The following is a 26,550-nucleotide window of genomic DNA, read 5'->3' as shown; positions in this document are numbered from 1 at the left end:
TCCACAGCTTCCATAACTTGGACATGAACGCTGTTGAAGTTTTGAGTTTTCTATTTTATGACTTGTAACAACACCTCTAATGGGGTTCTTGGCAACTTTTTTTTTGCATTGACTGCAAAATTAATGATTTTACATATCTTGTTGGCTTTATCATTTTGATTATCTGTTCAAATACTTAGTTGCTTGCGTCACTTGTCTTTAATTCTTGTAGTTTTACAGCATCGTTTTTTTTTCTTCTTTTGGCATATACTGACTCTGAAATTCGGTTATCTCACCAATTTATGATAAGATTCATATCTATTGGCTGCTTATGTTACTATATTTTTGTTATCGCTCAATATATATAGCTTTGCCGTTTAAAGGATTATAGGGCTCTTTTTCTGAACACCTTGTTTTAAAAGAAAGTTCAATTAAAAGAAAAAATAATGAGTTGCAATGCACAATTGTTCTGGAAGCTACGCAGAATAAGAAATACAGGATATGCTCAAATTATGCTCGGGATTTCCCTGATACTAACTTCGGTAAGTCATTGCGTTTATTGCGCTTTAAAACTATTAGATTAACATTAAACTAAGAACTTAGGCGACATCTAAGTTCTGATTAACATCAGAACTTGACGAAATTTCTCGTGAAACTGCTGTCCATGCCTTCCTATTTTTATTTTTTTGTTTATTTCAATGATTGGTATTTGCTTCTTTATAATTTTAGCGAGTGCACAGTAATTTATGTAAATTTAAACTTTCGTGCTTACTTTTCTGAATGAAGAATGAAGAGAACATTCTTGGTATGTGTAAGAACCTGGTCTCACAGGCTAAGCAAAATGCCAGTATCCCAAAATTCGTGATTTTAAACCCAGGTGACTTTCCGACTGTTGGTGAGGCTGCCAATTCTACTGTTGTGTCAAAAGCTAATGGACTGTCCAGAAAACTGGATGGTTTCATTACGAACGTCACTCGTCCCTCAGCAAGTGTCCCTCCTCCCTCAGTCTCCCAACCAAACCTGATCACCAAGCCTTTATTTGCAGTAATTCTGAAAAACTCACACAAAAGACCTGAAGGATCTACCTGAGTGTAACGCATTTTTAGGCAATCTATGCCCTATTTCTGGTGGTGATATATGTGAACTCAGGCGTCAAAAAGATGAATGGAAGTTCGTCGTCTCGTCAAAGAAAGCTGCGAATCAAATAGCCGATACTTTAAAACGTTCTGATCCCAGTTTGAATCTCTCTGTCAAAGAGCCACTCTTCGTTGCCATTCTGAAGCAAGTTTCAGGGGATTTAAATGACACAACACTTTAAGACTTAATCCCAAAGTGTAGCAAAATTGGACAATGCGGAAAGTCTCGTGCGTTCAAAGTTTATTTCCAAACTCGTGCTGACCAAGATCAATTTCTAAAGGACTCTCTGAAAATAGGATATGAAAGACTACTGGTTCAAGAATTTGTTTTCATGCTCCGTTGCTGTTTTAATTGCCACGTAGCTGCGAATTGTTTAAACAGCGCTATCTGCTCTAAATGCGGTGCCAGTGACCACAAGTCGAGCTCTGACTCTCCCTAAAAGAAGAGTCTTTTCTGTGTAGATTGCAAAGTTCCTGGGCATACATGCTACAACGTTAGTTGTCCTAAAAATCGCAAGACAGTGAATCCATGAGCTCATCACTTCGGTTTCTATCCTGGAACATCAACGGCTCTTTTGCGAATAGACTTCCTGTGCTTAATGGTTTTCGTGGAAATTATAATGTAATTTTTATACAAGAACATTTCCTATCTAAGTATAGTGTAAATTTACTTAAGATGCAGGAGTTTTCGTCTTAGTATGTACCTGATCAACAGCGTAAGAATAGAGGCAGGCCGTCAGGGGGCCTCGGGACTTCTGTATGTGTTTCTCTTTGCTCTAGCCTCTTCGAAAAAAGTGATCACTTCTTGGCTGTCCGAGTTGAAGGGTATGTATTTATTAACGTTTATTTACCTACTGATTATTGTTGTGATGAATCTGAGCGTCGTTTTGCTATATCGTGTGAGAAATTAGGTTCGTGTCTTGATAAAGTTAAGTGTTTAGGCCTGTCGTGTGTAGTAGCTGGAGATTTTAATTGTAATTTAACGGAAAGGGATACCCAAGAATCGCTGGGTATCCGGGTATCTGGGTATCGCTGGGTGCGAACAATCCTCATTAGGGGTATATTTGGTGATCGGGTTAGAGTGGTTCATAAGGATTCCGATTTTACTTACTTTCATACTTCATCTCATACATCTAATCTGGATCACATCGCGATATTTTGCAACCTCGAGACGGGACAAGTTTCTGTTTTGAATGAATACCAGCTATCGGCCCATTTTCCCATTTCAACCTCCATTATAATTCACACACCACCCCAGCATACACACCAAACTAATCCTCGAGCACCTCCACCTTCGCGTGATTGGTCGAAAATTAATAGTGAACTTTTCAAGTCTTCTTCGGATTTTATCCTAAATAAAACTCGAGTACCGTTTCGTCTTCTACAGATTTCAGATAATTCATCGAAAAGAGAAACACGCCTTAGCCTGGACATGTATTCTTCCGAGATTTGCCATGCCCTTCGTTTTGCCGAGAGCCAAGCAGTTCTTTTCCGAAGAAATCGCAAAGGTATTATCACGGGTTGGTCATCACATCCTGATCTAGTTAGATCATGGAGAAAAGCAAAATTTTGGTTCAATCTGTGGGAAGATTGCGATAAATTGCGACCTAGTATCGTGAATGATCTACGCCTCAGAACGAAAAGACTATTTTCGAAGGCTCTTGCTTTTCATCGGAAGATTCTTGTCGATCGGAACTCCACTAGAGCCAGACATGACCGTACACTACTCTTCAAATTGGTTTCCAGTCACGTAACCACGCCCCCTCTGTGCATCCCTCTGATATTCCTGACGATGAATGGTATGCTCACTTTGAATCGGAGTTTTCGTTTCCTGATCCCCATCTTCAGGATCAGTATGATAAAGATTTAGATGCCTTCTTAGCTTCTTCGCCGAAAAGACATTACATCGTGACAACTCAAGCAATAGAAAAAGCAACCCGAAAATTAAAGTGGAAACCTTCCAACGGCTTTGATTGTGTGGGAGCTATGCATCTAGAGAACGGAAGCCCTCTTTTAACCCAACACCTCACACTGCTAATGCAGATGCTTTTCACTCAATGCACACTGCCCTCAACATTCTCTATCAGTGAGCTTATTTCAATCCCTAGATTTGGAAAATCAATACCCCAGTGTACCTCATTTCGGCCCATCACCTTTGAAAGTTCTCTTTGTAAAGTCTTTAAAGTTCTCTCTAGGGACAAACTTGAAGCAGCTTGTTATACACCACCAGCCCAATCTGGCTTCAAATGAGGAACTGGCTGCGCTGACGCTCTCACTGTAGTAGCAAACGCTCTTATTGATGTCGATTCTGCGGGAGAAAGTCTAGTTCCTGCTGGCCATGACGTAAGACGTGCATTTGGCTCACTCATTCACCCTGCAATGCTTCTTAAGGCTGGTAGGCGTGGACTGAACCCAGATATAATTCGTACACTGAGGAATATGTATACACGGTTATCCTTTCGATTGAAACTTCCGCCAGATAAAAATCTGCCTCCGATTCCTAAGAAAAGGCTCATATCAATCTTAAAGGGCACTTAACAAAGCGCAGTTTCTTCCCTCATATTTTTGGACAATTACGTCCTTGAGGCTCAAGAGCAATGTCCATCCTCTTTAATTTTGGCATTTAGTGATCTGTCATTTGTGTGCTATACAGATGGTATTCTGAATCTCAGTCGTATGCTACTGCGAATCAGTGAAATCCTTGCTATCCTTAAGATGAATACGTCAGGGTTGGGCTTCTGTTTGATTCGGTAAATTGCGAAATAGGTCTATCCTACTGGAAGGGTCTCGCACCTCCTCTATGGTAGTTTGGAAATCGACTTTTAAGCCTGCTGAGCATGTAGTACGATTTGGCCTTCGCACAGGGTCTTATCTACGTGAAGCAGGTTCTCTTCTCATCAAGTATCTTAACAGTTGAATTTCAGAATCTTACGCCTCTATTGTCACTTGCAAGTTCCGCTTCAATCGTCATCTCTTAGCTAGCCTGTTCAATGCAGTACCCCTCCCCCATATATTGTACATCGCCCCATTTTGGAAAATATTTACAAAATCTGAAAAGTCAAAAATCCGTTCGTTGTTTTTCCGTTTTGTAAATTACTTACTACGTCTACCACCTTGGCACAGAAATTCATCATATATATATATATATATATATATATATATATATATATATATATATATATATATATATATATATATATATATATATATATATATATATATATATATATATATATATATATATATATATATATATATATATATATATATATATATATATATATATATATATATATATATATATATATATATATATATATATATAAGTCATGGACTATTTATTGATGTAAATCACCAAGAGTCAGTAAAATTAGATATATTTGTAGTCTATTAGAGATATTAGAGGTATAGAGATTAGAATAAATGAGAGATATAGAGTTATCAAGGAAATCCATATAATCATAGAGATACGTTTAGCCTGCATGACATTACGATACCAAAATAAATCGAACGAAGAGAAAATTGTAAGGTATTTTTGGTACGAACACTAAGGTACTGCCGGGTATTTTCCGACCTTCACTCTTGGGCGACCAAAACGCATAACAAGCGTAAAATTCTATTATATTTGCGATAAACATTTTTTTTTTTTTTTTTTTTTTTTTTACAGAAAAAAATCGAATTTTCAGGCAGTTACATCGTTAAAAATCCTTCAATACGTAAATAAGACTTAGCACAATAGTACATTGTTAGTATGAGTATGAACTCAATGCTTTACGTTTACTCACGCTCATGCCTATCCGCATTGTCAGTTTGGTAATTTTAGTCTTGTTTTCAAGCAAATTTATCTTTGAGATCAACAACGGACACATAACCAATATATTTTGTAATAATGCAATTGAACCTGTTAGGCAAGTATCAGATTCCATGCTTAAATTAAATAAAAAAAACAAGTTTTTTGAACTGAAAGTAAGGAACAACACTAAAACTCAAAACGAACGGAAATTTTTCCACATATGTAGGGTTTGCCCCTCTCCTCAATACCTTAAAAAGCCTTCATATATGGAATAATTTCTTTTTGTTTTGAGTTTTAATGTTACTTCTTACTTGTAGTTAAAAAAAAACTTGTTTTTTTGTTTTATTTTTGATAGTTTTTCAACTAGTACTGGTAAATCTGGCTCAACCTCTATGAAAAAATCTCCCCCGCCCCTCACGGGAAACTCCCCCGTGGCAGTTTCTTCGTACGTAAAATACATCCTTCTCTGTAAAATTTCCACCGGAAAGTTCCATCCTCGCTGAAAATCTCCTCCATAAAATTTCTTAAATTTTGACAGAAATTATCTACCTTAGTTTTGGCTGTTTAGCTTATTGATTTCTTTGGGTCTAAGTTTTGAAAGCACAATTTTTATTGTGACTACAGAATTTGAAGTTATATCAAGGATCACGCAAGGCTCAAAATGTTCTTTTAGTCCCTTTTTTGAGATGTGAATCTAAAAAAAAATTTAGTTAAAAAAAATAGTTTGTTTTTCATGAAAAAATATTGAATGAGAACCATCAGTCCTCATCAATAGGAGTATGGGTATGCACACAAACATGTTTTTACAATTTAAATCAAAACTGTCATTCTATTTTTCTGATATGATTTAGAGATGTAAAAAAAGTTGAAAAAAATACCATGTTAAAAAATAAAAAAAATGAAAAAAATTTTAATAATTTAGAAGTCCAAAAAAAATTTAGTTCAAAAAAAATAGTTTGTTTTCATGAAAAAATTTTGCATTAAAACCATCAATCCTCATCAATAGGAGTAGAGGTATGCACAACAATATGTTTTAAAATTTAAATCAAAAGTGTCATTCTATTTTTCTGATATTCTTTAGAGATTTAAAAAAAAGTTGAATAATTTCGAAGTCCAAAAAAAAATTTAGTTCAACAAAAATCGGTTTGTTTTTTCATGAAAAAATATTGAATGAGAACCATCAGTCCTCATCAAAAGGAGTATGTGTACGCACAAGAATATGTTTTAAAATTCAAATCAAAAGTTTCATTCTATTTTTATGATATGATTTAGAGATGTAAAAAAAAGTTGAAAAAAATACCATGTTAAAAAATAAAAAAAATAAAAAAATTTTTTTAATAATTTCGAAGTCCAAAAAAAATTTAGTTAAAAAAATAGTTTGTTTTTCATGAAAAAATATTGAATGAGAACCATCAGTCCTCATCAATAGGAGTATGGGTATGCACAAGAATATATTTTAAATTTTAAATCAAAAGTGTCGTTCTATTTTTTTCATATGATTTAGAGATGTAAAAAAAAGTAATTTCTAAGGCCAAAAAAATTTTAGTCCAATAAAAAAAAGTGCTAATACAAACATTATTTTTCTAATAGTAAAGGTCATGACTAACATATCAATAACATTCTCATTTTGAGTTTGGAAAATATTAAATGTAAAGTTTAATGTTTTAAGTATGTTTCATCTCATTCTAATACATGTAAAAAAAAATTTAAAAAATATATGTTAAAAAAATAATAAAAAAAGTTTAAAAAAACTTCAAAAAAAAATCAAAAAAAAATGCGGGGGGGAGCCGCATCATGTCTCTGGGCGAGCATAGATTACAATTGTTAGAACCATAAGCATATTTTATGTCATTTTGAGATACGTAAAAAAAGAAATAAAAAGTTGAACAATTTCGAAGTCAAAAAATAAAATTTAGCCCAATAAAAAAAAGTGCTACTACAAACAATATTTTTCTAATATTAAAAGTCGCGACACAAAAATCTATATCAGTCCCATTTTGAATTCTGGAAATATCGAATGTGAATTTTTTATGTTTTAAGTGTTTCATGTCATTCTAAGAGATATAAAAAAAAGTTGAAAAAAATATATCATGTTAAAAAAAAATAAGAAAAAAAAGTTAAAAAAACTAAAAAAAATTAAAAAAATGGGGGGGGGGGGGTAAAAGTTGGAGGGGAGGGAACCCCCTTCGGGTTTAGGGATAGGGGACCTTTGGGGGTTGAGGTTTCTGATGGTTAGGGTCGTTGGTGCTTATGATCCTTTAGGGTTCATACTCAAATACACCTTACTACTTGAATTTCAAGGATTTCTATTGTTTTTTATGAGTTTTATTATTAGAATTCTGTTCTTGCCATGCACATCTCTATTGGAATCAAGTTTTTAGTATACTATAACGTTAGACCTTATTTTAAATTGACAACACTGTTCAACCACCACTTCTGTATTATGCATACCACATATGAGAGGTAAAGATAGGTCAACTCACAATTTCATTCTGTCATCGTTAGCCATTTTCATTGATTGATGTTTTTTCCAATTTATAACAAATTACCTGAGTTAACAAGCCATTCTAGGTTAGCTTAATTGCTAATCAGTTTAACCCTTTTTCTCCATCTTCATATGATCCAATTCGCAAATGTTATCTAGATCTGTTTTTTTCCCTATTATTCAAATAAGATCGTTCCTACAGTCCAATTCGCGAATCCCTTACCCTTTTTTGCAAATATAGTTAGTTTTTAACAGCATATGTCAATCAAACAATTCTAAGTGTAGCATCCGATTTTTTAATTAGCCGCATCGTACATTCCTATGAAACTAGTCTCGAGTTAAGGCAATTGTCCAAAAAATCAGAAACCAGTCTGGTTGCGTTATACAATCACAATTATATTCTCAAAACCTGTTGGATCACTTTATAGGTATATAATATAAAAGGTTTGGTCGCGTTTTACAATGTGCACGTCAAACTGCACTGCCTCAGGTGTAAGTTTTCATGTAAGTTTGACACCTTATACACTATCACTACTATTGGGACCACTTTTATTTCTAGTCATGATGAATGATATTGGTAGGGATTTTCCCCAAAGGTGGAAATACGTGGATGACTTGTCGATCCTTGAGGTATGTCACAGGAATACTAAAAGTGACCCCCTCGAAATCCTAACCCACATTTCAGATGAAGCTAAGAACCTAAATATGAAACTAAGTTCCACCAAATCAAATATAATGACGATAATTTTTTTGAAATCCACTCCCGCTTTCCTTTGTCCTATCCCACCCGAAATGCTTGTGAAACATTTTAAACTCCTTGGTGTCACAATTTCAAATAATCTTAAATGTGACATGCATGTTTCTAATATTGTTAAACAAGCAAACGTTTCATTATCTATGTTAAAAATTTTAAACAGATTTAATTGCCTTAAGATGCAGTCCCTCCGTGTTTATTTATCATTTATCAGGCTTTTATTACAATATGAATGCCAGGTCAGGCATTCGCATCTGTCACGCGAGCTTAGTGACAAAATTGAGTCGGTCCAAAAGCGTTCGCTCAGGATCATCTATAAAGAGAGCAAAATTCCATACTCCTTCCTCCTTAAATACGCAGGTATTACCACGTTAAAAGAAAGGAGATTACAAATTTGTTTGCGTTTTGCTAAATCCGCAATATCAAATCCTCGTACTGAGGACATCTTCCCTGATTTACATGACCCCATTAGACCCCGTCTTCCCCGCTTAGCTTCCTTGGCAATTCCAACATATTTTTCTATCCATACCGTTACTGAGAGGTTCCGGAAAAGTTTTATCCCCTTTATTTTGGCACACCTAAATAATCCCTGAAATATGCTCTGTACCAAAATTAACTCCTCCGTCCCTTATTTTAGTTGTTGTGTATGTTCACAATAATAATGTGTCATTTTTTTCTCTTTATCTTTGTCACTTTTATTTTCCCTTTTGTTGATACTTATTTATGTTAAATTTCTTTTCTGACCTTTAATATGAAATCTTTTTTCCTTTAATTGTATTCCTTTCTTTAATTGTAAATATTTCTTTTGACAACTAATTTGGCTTGATTTTAAGTTTTTTTTTTAATTTCATGTAGTTGACCTTGAGCATGATTTCGGAAATGTTTTTCCTCTTGATTGTGATTTTCTTTTACCCCCCACCCCTTCTTCTTCTATTTTACTGTTTCTATTCTAGCCATTTGTTAACTTCTTATCGACAATTTTTATGCTTGATTGGTGTTTCTTTTCTTGCTGTATTATTTGTTTCTTCGTTTTGCTTTGTCTTTTTTTTTACATATGAAGCGAATTTGGCTCTATTAGAGCTTGTGATAGCCGTTGGAAAATAAATATTATCTTATCTTATCTTATTCCCCCAAACCCATCCAATCAAAATTTTGAGCGAGGCATTTTGTTCAACGTAGTTTATTTCCAGATAGAAAATATATTTTTAAGGAAGTCATCACGCACAAACGTCAGGGTAAGGGTTGTAAGTTTTACCCTGGGGGCATATAAAGTTTTTGGAGAAGGCGTTGTAGGAGAAACTTCAAGAGATGCTTATTCGATTGGAAATTCAAAAGAATAGTGCCCTTTTTAATAGTCGAAAGTGACTGGAGGGCAACTAGCCCCCCCCCCCCACGCCCATCATTTCCCAAAACACATCCAATCAAAATTTTGAGATAGCCATTTGGTTCAGCGTAGTTGATTTTCAAATAGAAAATATGTTTTTGAGGAGGACACTCCCCACACACCCTCAAGGCAAGGGTTTTAAGTTATCGCCTGGGGGCATATAAGGTTTTTATAGAAGGCGGTGTCGTAGAAACTTCAAAAAAGGCTCATTCGATTAGAAATTGAAAGGACTAGTGCCGTTTTTAATAGTCGAAAGTGATTTGAGGGTAACACCCCCTCTCACGCCCATACTTTCCCCAAACACATCCAATAAAAATTTTGAGACAACCGTTTTAATAAAAGTAGTTTTAAGTTCTTGAAATTAGGTTTTTGAGGATTACAACTCCCCCAAAGCCCTCAGGGAAAGGGTTGTAATTTAAGGATTCTCCGAATCCTTCATATTATTTCTTATGGAAGGGATGCTCGTATAAACTTTAGAGAGGGCTCATTTGATTGAAAATTGAAAGTTCTTGTTCACTTTTTAAGAGTCAAAAGAGATTGAAGGGCAACTCTAAGGCAACTGATTCTAAGGCAACTGACACCCCTTCCACGCCCACCTTTTCCCCAAACACATCCAATCAAAATTTTGAGACAGCCATTTTATTAAACGTAGTTTTAAGTTCTGGAAATTAGGTGTTTGAGGGTGACAGCTCCCCCAAAGCCCTCAGGGCAATGGTTGTAAGTTATGCCCTGGGGGCATATAAGGTTTTGTATAGACACCATTGTCGCATAAACTTCAGAGAGGGATCATTTGATTAGAAATTGAAAGTTCTAGTTCATTTTTTAAGCGTCAAAAGATATTGGAGGGTAACCAGCTTCCCCCCCCCTAAACCCTTTTTTCCCAAATGTATCCAATAAAAATTTTAAGATAGCTATTTTATTAAAAGTAGTTCAAAGATCATATAACAAAAATTCCGGTGTTGACACAGCCCACCAGGGTCCGGGGGCAGGCGTTGTAAGTTATGCCTTGAGGGCATATATGGGTCTTATGGAAGGGAAGCTCGTATTAACTTCCAATAGGGATCATTTCATTGGAAACTGAAGGTTCTAGTTCACTTCTTAAGAGTCAAAATAGATTGGAGGGCACATAGCCCTCCACACCCTTTTTTCCTCAAGCCCATCTGATAAGAACTTTGAAATAGCATTTTTTTTTAAATAGTTCAAAGACAATGTAATGAAAACTCTGGGGTAGACACAGCCCCTAAGGGCCAGAGGGTAGGTGTTGTAAGTTATGCCCTTGGGGAATATATGGTTCTTATTGTTGAGATGCTCGTAAAAAATTCAGAGATGGCTCATTTGATTGGAAATTGAAAGTTCTAGTTAAGTTTTTGCCAGTCAAAAGGTATTGTAGGGCAACTAGCCCCCCCCCCACGCCACTATTTCCCCCAATGCATCCAAAAAAAAATTTGAGATAGGCATTAAGTTAAAAATTTCTCAAAAGTCGGATAACAAAAACCCAGGTGTCGTCACAACCCCCCAGGGCCCGGGGGCAGGCGTTGTAAGTTATGCCCTTGGTCATATATTGTTCGTATGAAAGGGATGCTCGTATAAACTTCAGAGAGGGCTCATTTCATTGGATATTGAAAATTCATGCTCACTTTTTAATAGTCAAAAGAGATCCGAGGGCAGCTATCCCCCAACCCATCTGATGAAAATTTTGAGATAGACATATTGTTAAAAATAGTTCAATGGTCGGGTAAGAAAAAATCCGAAGTAAATAGAACCCCCCCCCCCCAGGGCACAGGGAAAGGCGTTCTAGATTATGCCCTAAGGCATGTATGGTTCTTATGAAAGGGATGCTCGTATAAACTTCATAGAGGGCTCATTTGATTGGAAATTGAAAGTTCTAGTTCACTTTTTAAGAGTCAAGAGAGTTAAAATAGCCCCCCTCCCCACGCTCTTTTTTCCCCAAACCCGTCCGCTACAAATTTTGAGATAGCCAGTGTTTTGGAAATTGTTCAAAAATTAGATAACGAAAACACCCCCGAGAGCCCGCGGGATAGGCGTTGTAAGTGTTGTTCTGGGGGCGTTTATGGTTCTTATGTAAGGGATGCTCGTATAAACTTAAAAGGGGGCTCATGTGATTGGAAATTGAAAGTTCTAGTTAATTTTTTAAGAGTCAAAAGATATCCGAGGGCAAAAATTTTTATAATAGCCATTTCATTAAAAATAGTTCAAAGAAGGTCAGATAAGAAAAATTCCTGTGTCGACGGAACCCTCCAGGGCCCGGAGACAGGCGTTATGAGTAATGCTCTAGGGGCATATATGGTTCTTATGGAAGGGATGCTCGTATAAACTTCGGAGAAGGCTCATTTGATTTGAAATTGAAATTTCTTGTTCACTTTCTAAGAGTCAAAATAGACTCTTTTGACTCTTTTGTAGGGCAACTAGACCCTTCCCCCCTACTCCACGCCCTAAATACGTCATATAAAAATTTTGCGATAGACATTTTGTTAAAACCAGTTCAAAGTTCTAATAAACAAAAACTCCGGTGTCGACACAGCCCCCCAGGGCCCGGGGGTAGGCGTTGTAAGTTATTTCCTGGGGGCATATATGGCTGTTATGGAAGGGATGCTCGTATAAAATCCATAGAGGGCTCATTTAATTGGAAATTAATAGCTGTAATGCACTTTTTAAGAGTCAAACGTGATCAGAGGGTACCTAGCCTCCCCCCCCCACACTTCATTTGTCTTTTTCACAGTCGAGCGTTATATAGAAGGGGTCAGCGCATAAACTTCAATTGGGGATTATGGAATCGAAAATCGGTAGTTTTAATGCCCTTTTTAGGAGTCAAAAGTGATCAGAGGGCAACTGGCCCCCAAGCCCTTTTTCCCCAAATACATCTGATAAAAAATTTGAGGTACCCATTTTGTTAAAAATAGTTGAAAGATCAGATAACAAAAACTCATGTGTCAAAAACAACAAAAACACCTTTACGTATGGTATATTCGTTAAAAATAGTTCAAAGATCAGATAAGAAAAACTTATGTGTCAACACAACCCCCCCCCTCCAGTACTGGGACCTGTGGTTCAAAAATTCTTTTGGGAGCATATATAGTACGAATGGAACATAGCTTCACGTAAACTTCCGAGGGGTTTTATTTGAATGGAACTTAAAAATTGTAGTCCATTTTCTTATAGTAAAAAAAGATCACAGGGCAACTAGCCTCTCCGGCCCTCCACGCCTTTGGGCGTATCGGATGGATAAACCCATCCGATTAAAAATTCAGGTGACTATTTTATTAAAAATAGTTCAAGCATCAGATATTAAAACTCCAGGGTCGACATAACCCCCCAGGGTCCAGGGATAGGCGTTTTAAGTTATACTTGGGGATATGTATGGTTCTTATAGAAGGGATACTCGTATAAACATCAGAGAGGGCTCATTTGATTCAACATAGAAAGTTCTAGTTCACTTTTAAAGAGTCAAAAGTGACTAAAGCTTAATCTAGTCCCCTCACGCCCTTTTCCCCCAAACCCATCCTATAAAAATTTGGAGACAGCAATTTTGTTAAAAATAGTTCAAACATCAGATAATAAAAACTCTGAGGTTGAAACAAACCCATTTTTTCACTTTGATATTGTTACTTTGATATCAGTTTTGATACTTTGATAAACATTTGATTTTTTTTTTTAAGTTTGATTTTGAAATAAGGACTAAATAACTTGAAATTTTTTGCAATCAAAAACGAACAAAAATTAATTAAAAAAAAACTTTCCGAAAAATAAGTTTTTCAAAGGAAATTAAAGGCCATTTTAAACTTAAGCTCAGCAGATACAAATACCTTCTAAAATTCAAACTCAAAAACGACCAGAAATTACTATTAAAGAATAAATGATACACAAAACGAACAGAAATTAAATAAACAATCATAGCAAAAACATACCATAAGTAATGATATAAATGAATAAATAGATCTTAAAGCGACTAATGCTTAGATTGAATATGAAAATCAAGCTTAAGACGAAAAAAATATTTTCCTATTGAAGTACAAATGACACTTAAAACGACCAGAAATGAAATAAACAATCAATGCAAACAAACATACATTAGATATTAATGTAAATTAATAAATAAATCTTTAAACGGGTGAGAATTAAATTGAATATGCAAATAAAACTTTAAAAAAACAAAACTCCCCACAAACAAGAGTTTGGGTTTGACCTCCTTCTCTCACAGTAAAAGTCTAAAGCCTACTTCGTCATTGGCGGTTTACTGAAAACCATATGCGTCTTGAACAGTCTTGGAAAGCATCAACAACATCAAATAGAATATTTGATTTATAATGATATTAATTGTTGAAAGATTCATCAGCTCAAGAATTTATTTAGCTGTAATTGCATTTTTATTTTCAATGCTGTAAGAACTGGAAAAGAAAATATTTGTAATATAATCCGTTTTCAGTTAAGCGCCAATGACGCAGTAGGCTTTTGGTTTTTATTTACAGTTAGGAAAGGAGGCTGTATCCAATCACTTGTGTGTAGGGAAACTGTATTCGTCTTTAACAACTTTAAAAACAGCTAATAAATTAAACTGAATATTTGATGTATAATGATATTAATTGCTGAAAGTTCATCAGTTCATAATTTTACTATAATTTTAATGTTCATTTTCAGGGATAAGTACAAAAGAAAATATTTGTCACAAAATTGGTTTTCAGTAAAGCGCCAATGACGCAGTAGTTTTTAGACTTCTACACTATAAAAATCCCCACTATAACTTTAACATATATTTTATAACAGGTTTACGTAGACATTTAAATTAGATCGAAACATATTAAATTATATCAAAACATATTAGATCGAAACATTCAACAATACTAAGGCCATGTTTTCACATAATATTTTTTGGGGGACAAAAATACAAAATGATTCATGATATTGAAAATCACAAAAATACACACAATTTGTGTGGTGTTGGCCTAAGTTACTTTCAGTAACTTAGCTTGATGTCAAAACTGTTAGTATTATATCCAAAGCTCTCTAATGGTAATATAATATATGGGTCAAGTAAGAGGTCATTTCCTTAAAAATGGCCTTGGGAAGGTGCCAAGAAAGCAGGACCACTTAATTGGATACATGGATTTTATTAACTTTTATTTCAGGTGGCGGATATTCTAGTCTCCTGCAAACAAAATTTCATTTTTAGTCACATTTCATCAGGAATCTGGTCTGGCATCCCGATTCTATTAGCAGGTGCTATTGGCACCATTCTGGCAAAGAAGATACCACAAAACAGCTCTTTGTAAGTTTTGCGCAAAACTAGTTAGTGTAATCTTAAAGACAATTGTTAACAAAATAGATGTAATCGTCTTTAAAAAAAAACTTTCTATTGGTTTTTGCAAATAACAATAATAATTGTTTTTTTATGACCCTACAAGTTTTCTTTAAAGTATTCTGTAAGTTTCTGTAAGGTATCCTGTATTCTGGAAAGTATTACGTTTCAAGTCAGAGCACTCAGCCAAGCTCAATTTTGGGTTCGAGAAAATTTCCTTGGGCTCCATACTGTTGTGTTATAAATTCAAAAAGAATGTTTTTGCAAAATTTTGGTATTAAAATAACAGTTTTCTTGAATGTTTTGGCTTCATACAAAGTAAGTTGGCATTGCATTTGACACGAATTCTCTTTTTACTACTAAAATCGACTTATTAGAAACCTTCAAAAATTGCAAGGAAGAAAAAGATGTAAATTTTTTAGTCATAGTTTTATTTCCAAATAATTTGCTGTAGCTATCGTCCTCGTGTTTCTCTTTTATTTTAACAAAAAAAAAATTGTGTATTTTTTTTAACTGTATAAATATATTAGTTAGTTTTCTTTCGTTATATAAAAATTATAAATATATTTAATTAGGCCATTTGTAACCTTTTTGTTTTTTTTTTCTGAGGGCTATCTTGACTGACCAATTATAACACCATTTGAAGCTTGAATTTTGGCATATTTAAAAATCTATGGCTGACAAAAATCTGAATGTAATTGGTTCACCATAATAATACAGCTCTAGGCCTTAAACGGGCTTAGACTGTTATTAAATAAAAAAACAAGTTTTTTTAACTGAAAGTAAGGAAGGACGTTAAAATTTAAAACGACCAGAAATTATTCCGTATATGAAAGGGGTTGTCCCCTCCTCAACGCCTCGTTCTTTACGCTAAAGTTTTTTATTGTTTAAAAAATAGAGTTGTGAGAAAGTCAAACATTAGCGTAAAGAGCAAGGCGTTGAGGAGGGAGAGCCCCTTTCATATACGGAATAATTTCTGTTCGTTTTAAGTTTTAACGTCGTTCCTTACTTTCAGTTAAAAAACCTTGTTTTTTTATTTAATTTTTGAACGTTTTTTGAATTAATGCAGGTTTTGATTTTGACTCACCGTACATGAATAATTAAAACATAATTTGTATATTGTTTTTACTTTTATTTGGTTAAATGGCTTTCTCAAAACTTGTTTAATTTTATTTAGGAACGTTTTTTCGTATTAAATATACGTAACTTACGAATTAACTTAGGTAACGAAATTCTATATTAATATATTTTTAATACGTATATTAGGGGGTTCGCCCCCTAGTCAATACCTTGCTCTTTAAGCTAAAGTTCGAATTTTGTCCCAATTCTTTAAAAATGACCCCTTTATCACAAAGGCCGTTAATTAGAATAAATAGCTCTTATGAAAGTACTAAAAAATCTATGGCTTAAAGAGCGAGGTATTGACTAGGGGTGAACCCAATCATATACGCAATATTTTCTTATCGCTTTAAGTTTTGATGTTTCTCCTTACTTTCAGTTGAAAAACTTTTTTTATATTTAATTTCTGATCTTTTCTTTAATAATGCTGGGAAACCCGGTACCCCCTTCATAGCAATGTCCTTTCGTCCATGAAAACTTCCTTCATGGAAAGATCCATCCATATAAACCCCGACCCCCCCCCACCTACCAGAAAAAATCCCCAGATAGGACATTACTGTCTCAATGATAGGTAGAAGACAGATAGGACATTACTGTCTCAATGAGAGGTAGAAGACAGGTAGCAAATTACTGTGTCAAGGAAAGGTAGCGGACAGTACCCCTTTTTATATTAATATATACAAGCGGGCAGTACCCATACCATTCAACAGGACGGTCATTCCAACAGGGCATTAACATGTATCATAAAAAATCACCACGCCTAAGACGTCAAATCTTTGGTTGTTTCTTATGTTGTTATTATAATCAACATACCATGAAAATTCGTGCTGTTCACAGTACAATGATTCTGTATTAAATTTCATGTTTCTGATAGAGTCATGGATGTTAACATATCATGCATACATCGATGGTTGTTTTCCTGGTATGGTTGAATGAAGTTCATGGTTATGAAATTCTGTCCCGATTGCCCGATTTTAATTTAGCTGACTCTGCCTTACACAATGTATATGTTTATAGGGCTGAGTTTGGGGTTCCATTTAATTTACTAACATCAGGTTGCATCAAAAAGGACCCAGTAGACATAGTACACTCCTATATGAGAAAGATTCGAACCCTTCTTGAAAGTGATTTGGGAGGGAGGTGAGAGGGATTGGATTAAGGCTGCCATCACACAAAAAATAATTTATTTAAATGAAAAGGCGGATGAAGTGTATGAGTGTTATTTACGTACTGAAATGCTGCCACTTCATCCGGATCTGAATAATTTTGAGGGTGTTTTTATGGAATGGGTTGATAATATAGTAACAAAATTGGATAATTATACTGAGGTGGGTAGTGGGTCGGTGGTTTTATTTATTGGGAGTTTGGATATTAATGTGGGTAAATTTAAAGTTTTATTTTAAGGGGTGGTGGGGGTAGAATATAATGAAGATTTAAAGGGATGTAAAGGTGTACAGAGATTTCGTTTCAATACAGGGCTTCAATGCTTCAAATATGCATTTCTTGTGGCAGCTCACAAGCGTCTGCAAGAGAATGCTACTAAGACACTGTTGGACGATTATGCAGTTTATGGGAGTCCAAATTTCCCTATAGTAGATTTATATTGTTTAAATGGTCAATATCCAGTAACTCTTAATGGGATAACTATTTTTCAGCGGGCTAATGCACATTTAAAGATTGGTGTTACTGTTTTACAATATGAAACAGAGTTTGAGGGGGGTGAGCGCAAAAATGGGGTTATATTTCCAGTGAGTGCTCCGTCCATTGAATCGGTGGAACATTGGGTTTTGGCTTCTTTACAAGCCAGCCAGTGATCCCGATTCAATTGGACATTTTTTCCAATACCAAAAATAAGTCTGGTTTTAAGTGAAGGTAAAGGGAACAAGGGGGGACTGTTACTATTGTCCGACATGCCTTTCTAGATTCCGGTCAGACACTAGGTTAAACAATCATATGAAGCATTGCAAGTGTCTCGGATGTCAGTCCGTGCAAACGGTTGGCGGTGACAGGGACATCTTGCGATTTAACAACTTTCAAAATTCATTCCAACAGAGTGACAAGGTGGCCTTAGACTGCAAAGCCGCTCTCATAGATGTGTATGAACCATTGAATTCAAAGCTTGTTAAAAAAACATGAGGTCATTGCAGTCTCTTATGCTCACGCACAAAGAGATTCGTTTAATTCCATGCAATTGGTAGAGGTAGTTGAGAGATTAGGTTGTGAGGATTGTATGCTGTCAGCCGTGAAAACACTCATTAAAACAGCAAATAAATCGATATCACGGCTGCGAAATACGTCGTATCCAATGACTCTATCACCAGAGGACGAGTTGGCCATTAAAACTAGAAAAATGTGTTGGGTTTGTAAGGGAAAATTTGTTTAGGGTAATGGGAAAGATGGAAAGGGGAAAGGGGGTAAGGGGAAAGGGGGTTAAGGGATGGTCCGCGACCACGATCATTTGGGCAACACGAATGTATCGGGATTGATTAATTTCCGTGGAGTGGCCCATCAATCATGTAATTTAAACGCTAGTCAACAATATTTTCTACCTGTTTATATACACAATTCCAGCTATGACCTGAAATGTATTCTACCGGCATTGGTACGATTATAACGAGGTGAAGTTGTAGATGGCGCATGGCTATATGGTTTGGTTTCTTATAATATCATACCCAAATCATCTGAAAATCTGCTGCTCTTAGAATGCAAATGGCAAATAAAAGATAATGATAAATTGTGCATGAATAAGATCCGTTTTTTAGACTACTTTAGCTTCTTCCCCAAATCCCTAAGACAACTAATTGAAGTACAGAAAAGTGATGATTTTAATAGTTTTCCCCTTCTTAAGCAACACCTCCTTAAACAGCACTTTCTAGGCGGTGAAATGTATGATTTATTAACGTGTAAGGGCATATACCCGTATGAGTACTAAAACTCCATCGAGAGGCTTTCTGAGGAACAATTGCCGCCCATCGCCTCATTCTACGATTCACTTTACGAGCGTCAATGCACCACTGTCAACTATGAATTTGCCAAGAGGGTTTGGGCTAAGGGTTGGTTTAAAAATGGGTGGTAATATTGTAGATTGTAACTGGCAGGTGATGTATTGTCGTAGCTGAACATTGTTTGTAATAGAACTGACAAAAACTGAATAGAATTTGAGTTGAATTTAGGTTAATATTTTTCCACTCCTCATTTGGTGATGGATTTAATTCTTAAAATCAGTAAAGAGGAAATAGGCTTGATGACCGACGTGGATCAGCATCTATTTGTAGAGAGATCAATGAGGAGAGGGTTTGTTTTTCATGGAGATCTTATCCTTGAAACTGATCCTACTGGGCATGACACCGGTGTAAAGTCGGATGTAGTTTTCTTAGATATGAACTCCCTCTATCCGTCAACAATGTTTCACTACTCTTTGCTAACTGTACATTACAAATGGCTGAACGATAATCGTACTTCAGATTTCCCCAACATTGCCAATGTTAAGGAGAATGGACCGCGGGGATGGTTTTTTGAAATTGATGGTGAAATACCCGAGGAGCATCATGACTCGGTGAAGGATTTTGTTTTCCCGTGTATAAACAGAGCGGTGACTAGGGACTCTTTGAGTCCATACAATATTTCTAAGGTAGAGGGTGGTGGTGTGCACTGGATACCTTCAAAACAAAAACATATTGCCGACCTTCATCCAAAATAGAATGTTGTTGTACATCACGTTCTTTTGCGGTGGATGGAAGCCAACGGTTTCAACGTCACGAGGATACATAGAGCCCTCCAATTTGACCAGAAACCGTATTTGAAAACGTTTATTGACACTTTTGTTGGTAAACGTTCCGAAGCGAAAACGAAGGTTGAAAAGGAAATTTTAAACTCATTTTGAACTCAGCTTTCGGTAAAATGTGTGAGTGTACGTAATCGAAGTCTTTGTGACGTTGTGACTGACCCAAAAGAATGTGCACAAATCGTTGCCGATCCACACTTCAAATCATTCACCATCATAGACTCGAATATGTTCCTCTTGAATAGAAAAAAAAGAATCGTAATTGTAAATAAAAAAATTGCAGGTGGCAGTGCTATAACCGAAATATAAAAAAACTCAAGGTGTCATTCTTTTGCGATTTGTGTAGGCGCCAACGGCCGGGGGAGCTAAAATTTCAAGTATATTACGGGGATACCAATTCACTTTTGCTAAAAGTTAGAATCGCGAATTTATTGGAAGATTTGGAAAAAGCGCGCACATTAACTCTCGAATAGACTTTACCAATTGGGAAGAGTCCATTTACCCGAAGCTAGTGAAGAGCCAGGCCCCAAATCAGTTATTAATGTTAAAATCAGAGACGGGAAGTGACTTGATTTCCAGGGGTGTGCTTGCAGGTCTGAAGGTGTACTGTGTGCAAAAACACAAAGAGGTAATCAAAAAAGCCTTTAAAGGGGGTGCCTAGACACTACGTGAATAAGAATTTCGGTATGAATGTATATAGAAACTTTATGGAAAATAGTATAGTTCCAAGGGCGAAAGTCATGGCGATTCGCTCTTTAAAATTTAAAAACCACACAGTTTTAGTTGATAAAATAGCCATGTGTCCCGTGTCGGACAAAGTCTATGTGTGTGCGGATGGTGTGACGGTGCTACCCTACGGACATTATCTAACTTCTGACCGAAGTGTATGTGTCGAGATTATAGACATCGCCTCGGTCGGGAAAAAATTCAATAGTAATAGGTTGGGTGGTGGGATCTTTTTTTTAATAGATATTTTTTTCCCAACTCAGCAGTGGTTTTGTTCCCCAACTTAGCAGAAGTTTTTTTCCCCAACTTAGCAGTTTTTTTAATAGCAAGGTAGAGTCATGTTTTTTTGTAAATAAAAAGTGCTCAAATTTTTTTGGCCCCTGCTGCCGGCACGGGGGGGGGGGGGGAGGTACCGGCCTTCGGCTGGTCAGGTTAGGTTACCAACATGGTAAATTTCTACCAAATCATATTATTGACTTACGCATAAAGTGAATATAGGCTACCAATCCATGCCTTTTTTTATGCTGATTACGAATATAATAATCATTTCTATCGGAAATAAATTTCAGCTCCCCCCCTATATATGCCAATTCAGGATATATATTTCTAAATTAGGGGGGGGGGGGGGGTAAATTTTAAAATTACCTCCCAATTAAATCAGAAACAAAATTTGTAACGAGTCCGTTGATTTTGAATTAAAGTTATCGAGTATTTTGCAGTAGGTGGCATAGGCTGCATCAAGACAGACCAATTATAGACAGAGAAAAGCCAAGACAGATAGTCCAAGTATTTGAGAGGCAAATGTTTAAATGGCTGGGACACGGGTAAATGGCAGGAGTAGGCATGACTCTCTTATTGGACACACACGCCGCCAGCGGCCACCGCACCCTTTCGGGGGAGGGGGGTGGGGGGGACACTTTTTAATTGTGATAAGTGCTTTTTTAGTGTCTTGTTTTGAATTTATTACGTGATAGTGCCTTTTTCATGTTTTTTCATGTGTGTGTGTGTATGTATTAATAAAACATGTTGTATTTTTTGTAGTGATGATTTTATTCTGTAAATAAAAAATATGTATCATTCTTTAAAAATGTTTTATTTTCTTCTTCTTGAATCTGATTAGGGAAACTACTATTATTATTTATTGAAGGGAATGATGCAATCTACAGTCAGTTGTGTTTTGACATCGATGCAAGTGGGGACTATGTATCAATTTAAAACTCCATTTAGATCGTTTCTTTGCGGACCATCCATGTCCGGCAAAACGACACTTTTAACGAAAATAATTCAAAATAGTGATAAAATACTTTTAGAAAATCCAACAAAAATTTATTATTGCTACAGTGTTTGGCAATAATCCTATGATAGAATAAAAACTATTGCCCCAGACACGAAATTCATACATGGAATTGACATTTCAAACAGTATTGAATCAAACTCTTGGTTGATTATTGACGATCTGGCTGAATCCATTGAAGATTGGTCTCAGGAGATGTTACAATTGTTCACTGTCCGATCTCATCATCAACGGATCTCCGTGACCCTAGTTCTACACAATCTCTTTCAGCAGAGCAAGTGTATGAGAACACTTGCTTTGAATTGTACCTACTATATCATCTACTGGGTCGTTCGTAATTCCAGTTCTCTCATAACGTTAAACAGACAGGTGTATCCGGGTGAACCGAAATTTCTACTCTTGGCCAGCAATCAGACTAGCAACAAACCCACCGGCTAAATTCTACTGGAACTGAATCAGAACACACCCGAGGATTTACGTGTAGTCACCGATATTTTGACAATGAAATTACTGTATATCTGCCGGTGAACAGTAAAAAAAGGTCGTTAGTTGCACCGTCCTAGGTAATTCAAAACCACGACTTAGGAAGGCCATACTCAAACTTGGTGTCGACAGAGAATTCATTAATCTCATATCTGAACTTTTTTTAAATCTAACTGAAGGCAATATGCAACTGCCAGAAGATGTTAAGCAACAGACAAAGCAACATATTTCCCTTGTACGCTCCCTAGCATCAGCAGCAAGCAAAAATAAAGGATACGATTTTAAAAGAAAACAAATGCTTCAAGCGGGTGGTAACTTCTTTACACTTTTATTGGCAATCATTGCAGGACTTGTAAACAGTTTTCTCTAGAGAATGGCCAAACCCTATAAATTGACTCCAATTTAACTCGCCCTTTCGAAGACAATCTCAATAAATTCATTAACAATGAGACAATTGCCGACGATGAAAAATTAAATTCTGCTTCAAAATGCACTTCCTTGAGTCGACAAACTTAAACCCTATCGTGAGAGACCACTCAAAGTAAATGTCATTGATCACAATAAGAAAATGGCTCCATCATCATGATCATCATCATCATCAACAACAATAATACCAAAAGAAGAAGAAGAAGATTTGTCTACAGTGTTGCAGATCTAATGCCAAATTCCTATCGGGAACAGTGTAAAATACTCTTGACGTATCTCAATGACAGTGAATATGTTCAAATTGATGCTAATGGAAATCAAGATGTAATCCATGGCAAGATCAATATTCTACTTGATTTATTATCAGATTTGGTTACGAATCGTAAAGGACTTGTATCATTTGACAGTCATCTGCATACTTTTTTAAACTCATCAAACTTTCCCAAAAGCCTTATTACCAATAAACATGTTTTAGAACGACGAAGGAATTTAGTCAAATATCAAAAGATGTTTTTAAATCATTTTCGGAAAATACTAGCACGCCCAGTGGAAATGATTTGACAAGAGCTATGAGTTGAGGAGTCAAGCGAAGACGTCTTAATATCATTGCATCCCCCTCACCATCACCTGTTAGTATGCAAATGGGCAGTGGACACTACATTACGTGTTTACGTTCAAAATGGTTATGAGAATATTACGTTAACATGTTTATGAGAATATTGGTGCAGTGGGGAGTTTAAGTTCACCCTCCACACTTGCTAAAGTCACTGGACTTGACAAGGATCGGGCGGCAGAGTATCTACAGAATGAATCAAGTTACACTCTACATCGTAATCGTACAGTTCGTGGTAATCACTATCGAAAAACTAAAGCCTTTTTCCCATTACAAATACTACAAGTAAATATTTTGACTCTAGATGAGATTCAACGGTGTCACAATCACCCGTACATGTACATTCTACTTGCAATCAGTGTTTTTAGTCGCCATGCATATGCCATTCCACTGCGGTCCAAGAGAGGCGATGAAGTTGCTAAAGCTCTTGAAATCATCCTTGAAAAGGATTGCTATAAAAAGATTCAAACGGATCGGGGTAGTGAAGTGTTAATCCCCATGTAAAGAAGGTTCTACTGAAATATAATACAATCTTCTATCATAGTCATAGTCCAATAAAGGCAACATTGGCCGAACGGCTGATAAGAACTATTCGACTTTTAATTTCTGGATACTGCACTTTGAAAAATACTACTGCTTTTATTCATGATTTGGATAAAATCATGTTTATTTACAATCAACGTCCACATCTATCCCTGTCCAATTCAACCCTAACAGAAGTTCATCATGATGTCAGTACACTTGACACTTTTCTTAAACAATATTCCAATGGTGGTAATGAGAAGAAAAAGAAGAAATTCATTGTTGGTGATAATATTCGAATCAATCGAACTACTAATGTTTTTGAAAAGAGTAATTACTTATGGTCCACTGTTTTTTTAAAGTCTCCAAACTCTTGGACACTACACCCATAAAGTATCGTCTACGTGACATGAAAGATGATGAGATTCTTGGCGGCTTTTATGATTATGAATTACAGAAAGTTAAAAACACCGGAATCTATCAGATTGATAAGATATTAAAGACTCATTCTCAAAGGGGCATGAAGCAGTTGCTTGTTCGTTGGTTAGGATACAACTCTGATTTTGATTTGGGGATATCCACCGAGGACATACACAATGCCCTATTATTTCTTATGTAACGTTTATGTCCAACGTCTCCGACCCTCTCTGCAATGATTTGAATAAAACAAGTGATTTTTGGACGAAACTCTCCCCCACCATAAAATTCGATGATGGAAAGTATGAAGGTGCTCTTGTCGATTGTATTCTCAAAAATACATATGATATCCTGAGAAAAGATCGCACGTATGAGATAAAAGTTATACCATTCGATTGGTTACTCTTTGTCGAGTATGAATGGGTAGAAACACTTAAATCTAGTCACTATCCGGATGTTACACTGAGATATAAAGAATATGGTACTATGATAGATTTATGTCGTGCAATCAATAGAAAAATATCATATCGTAGGAAAGATACATTCCATTTTAATTATTCAATGGAATACGATAGGATTTACATACCTCATCTGTTGACACTGAAATTGTTTATCTCAATGATAATCTGAGTGATGTTCTTGGCTTTAAACAGAATATAATGAATGGGGAAAACGCAGGCACTTTTAGCAGGATGGGTCAAGTTATTTTTGCTGATTATCCACCCGGTTTCGCCTCGGACTCTTGCATATTTCTTTATGCATCGTTTGTGGAAACATCGAGAGTTGGTAATTCAAATGTCGCCCTCCTACGTGTTCTTGAACAAAAAACAACCCATGAGCATGTTCATCACTATAATATAAAGCATCTTCAGTATGTTCCTGTAAACACTTCGTATTCGGAACTCTGTCAGCTAACACTAAGAAGTGAATTAGGTGATCCTCTAGCAATAACAAAAGGTTTGGCCGTGATTACATGTCATTTTCGATCCATTCGGCAACAATAATAAAATGGCTAATAGAAAAAATGTATTTGTAAGTCCTGATATTGATTGCTATGTTACTGATATATTGCGCCGGTTGCCGCAGATTTTGCATCCTCTACTCTACACGATTGGGGGGATGGTAAAGATTTTAAAGAAAGTGTTTCACAAAATCTCAGGTCCAGCTCAAGATCTCTTGGTGAGCAATTGAAATCACGACAAAGTGGAAAAGGTTTTAAGAGGAGGAGAAACATCTCATCACTCATCAGTCTCTACTCAGGACAGAAGCGAAAGACATCATCACTCTTGCAAAGCAAATTAAAAATAAGAAAAAGAAACCAAGAAGAAAAAGTGTTACATCGACAAGGGATTTCTTTTCCTTGACTGAAATGGCATATCTACCCCACAAGGAATCTCATCTCACTGTCACCACATCTCTAAATATTTTCAATGCAGAAAGCGTGGATGTCAGTGTAAAACACGGGTTCTATGAACAATTCTATCCACAGCAACCCCTCTCTGAAAACATACATTTTCAAATTTATTCCAATGAAGACTACTTCATAGGTTTATCATCCACATTTATTGATTTAAAAGTTATGGTGAGGAAAAATTCTGACAATTTACCTCCCTCCAACTTCGATGGACTATCCTATGAAAATGGTATACTATACAATTTATTTAAACAAGTATGGGTCTACATAAATGGAACATTGGTGAGCACTAGCAACAATCTATCAAGCTATGCTAGTTTACATACAATTTATGTTGATGACTCCAAAGGCCTATAAGAAATTGAGAGGTCTGGCGATGGGTTATGACTATAGATCAAATTGTGATACTGATGGTGAACTCACTTTGGCAGTGAGCAAGGAGTATCATTTAGTTGGTATACTCAATAATGAAATACTCAATATATCCCAATGGATGCCCCCAATGTTAAAATTGATATAAAGTTACAACTTGCACCGTCCAATTTCATATTGAGAAAAACACTTGATGCAGCACCCGATGCTAATGTCAATCTCACCTCGGCAATACTTAATGTGCGAAAACAACAGGTTATGAGTTCTGTTGCTTTGGCAATTGAAAAACTAAGAGCCTCTGGAAATAATATCAAACTAGTCGTTTCTCACACAATCGCCAATCAATGTCATATTACCACTGGATCAAGTACCTACACCGATTCTTCATTTATCAATGGTGAAATTCCTTCGAAACTTGCCTTAGCTTTTGTAAAAATTACCAGGCACATAGAATCGCGTAAAGGTTCGCCAAGTGAATTTGAACTGTTTGGACTTTCTTCTTTTTTGTGTAAAGTAAATGGAATTCCTCTCTACA

At 35.9% G+C, this 26,550-nt stretch overlaps 1 protein-coding gene across 1 annotated transcript in view; it reads left to right on the top strand.

The window, feature by feature from the left end:
• Window positions 1-341: 341 nt before the first annotated feature.
• Window positions 342-26,550, top strand: part of LOC148946234 (uncharacterized) — a 97,386-nt gene continuing 71,177 nt past the window's right edge. The window contains exons 1-2 of the mRNA XM_089097880.1: window positions 342-521; window positions 14,676-14,815. Coding sequence (XP_088954006.1) covers window positions 426-521; window positions 14,676-14,815 — 236 coding nt within the window. The 5' untranslated portion in view covers window positions 342-425. The remainder of the gene's footprint in view (window positions 522-14,675; window positions 14,816-26,550) is intronic.

This window comes from Artemia sp. Qi Xiang Cuo, chromosome 12, assembly GCF_049724085.1.
Source record: "Artemia sp. Qi Xiang Cuo chromosome 12, ASM4972408v1, whole genome shotgun sequence".
Lineage (NCBI taxonomy): Eukaryota > Metazoa > Arthropoda > Branchiopoda > Anostraca > Artemiidae > Artemia > Artemia sp. Qi Xiang Cuo.
This window is presented reverse-complemented; position numbering and strand designations above follow the sequence as displayed.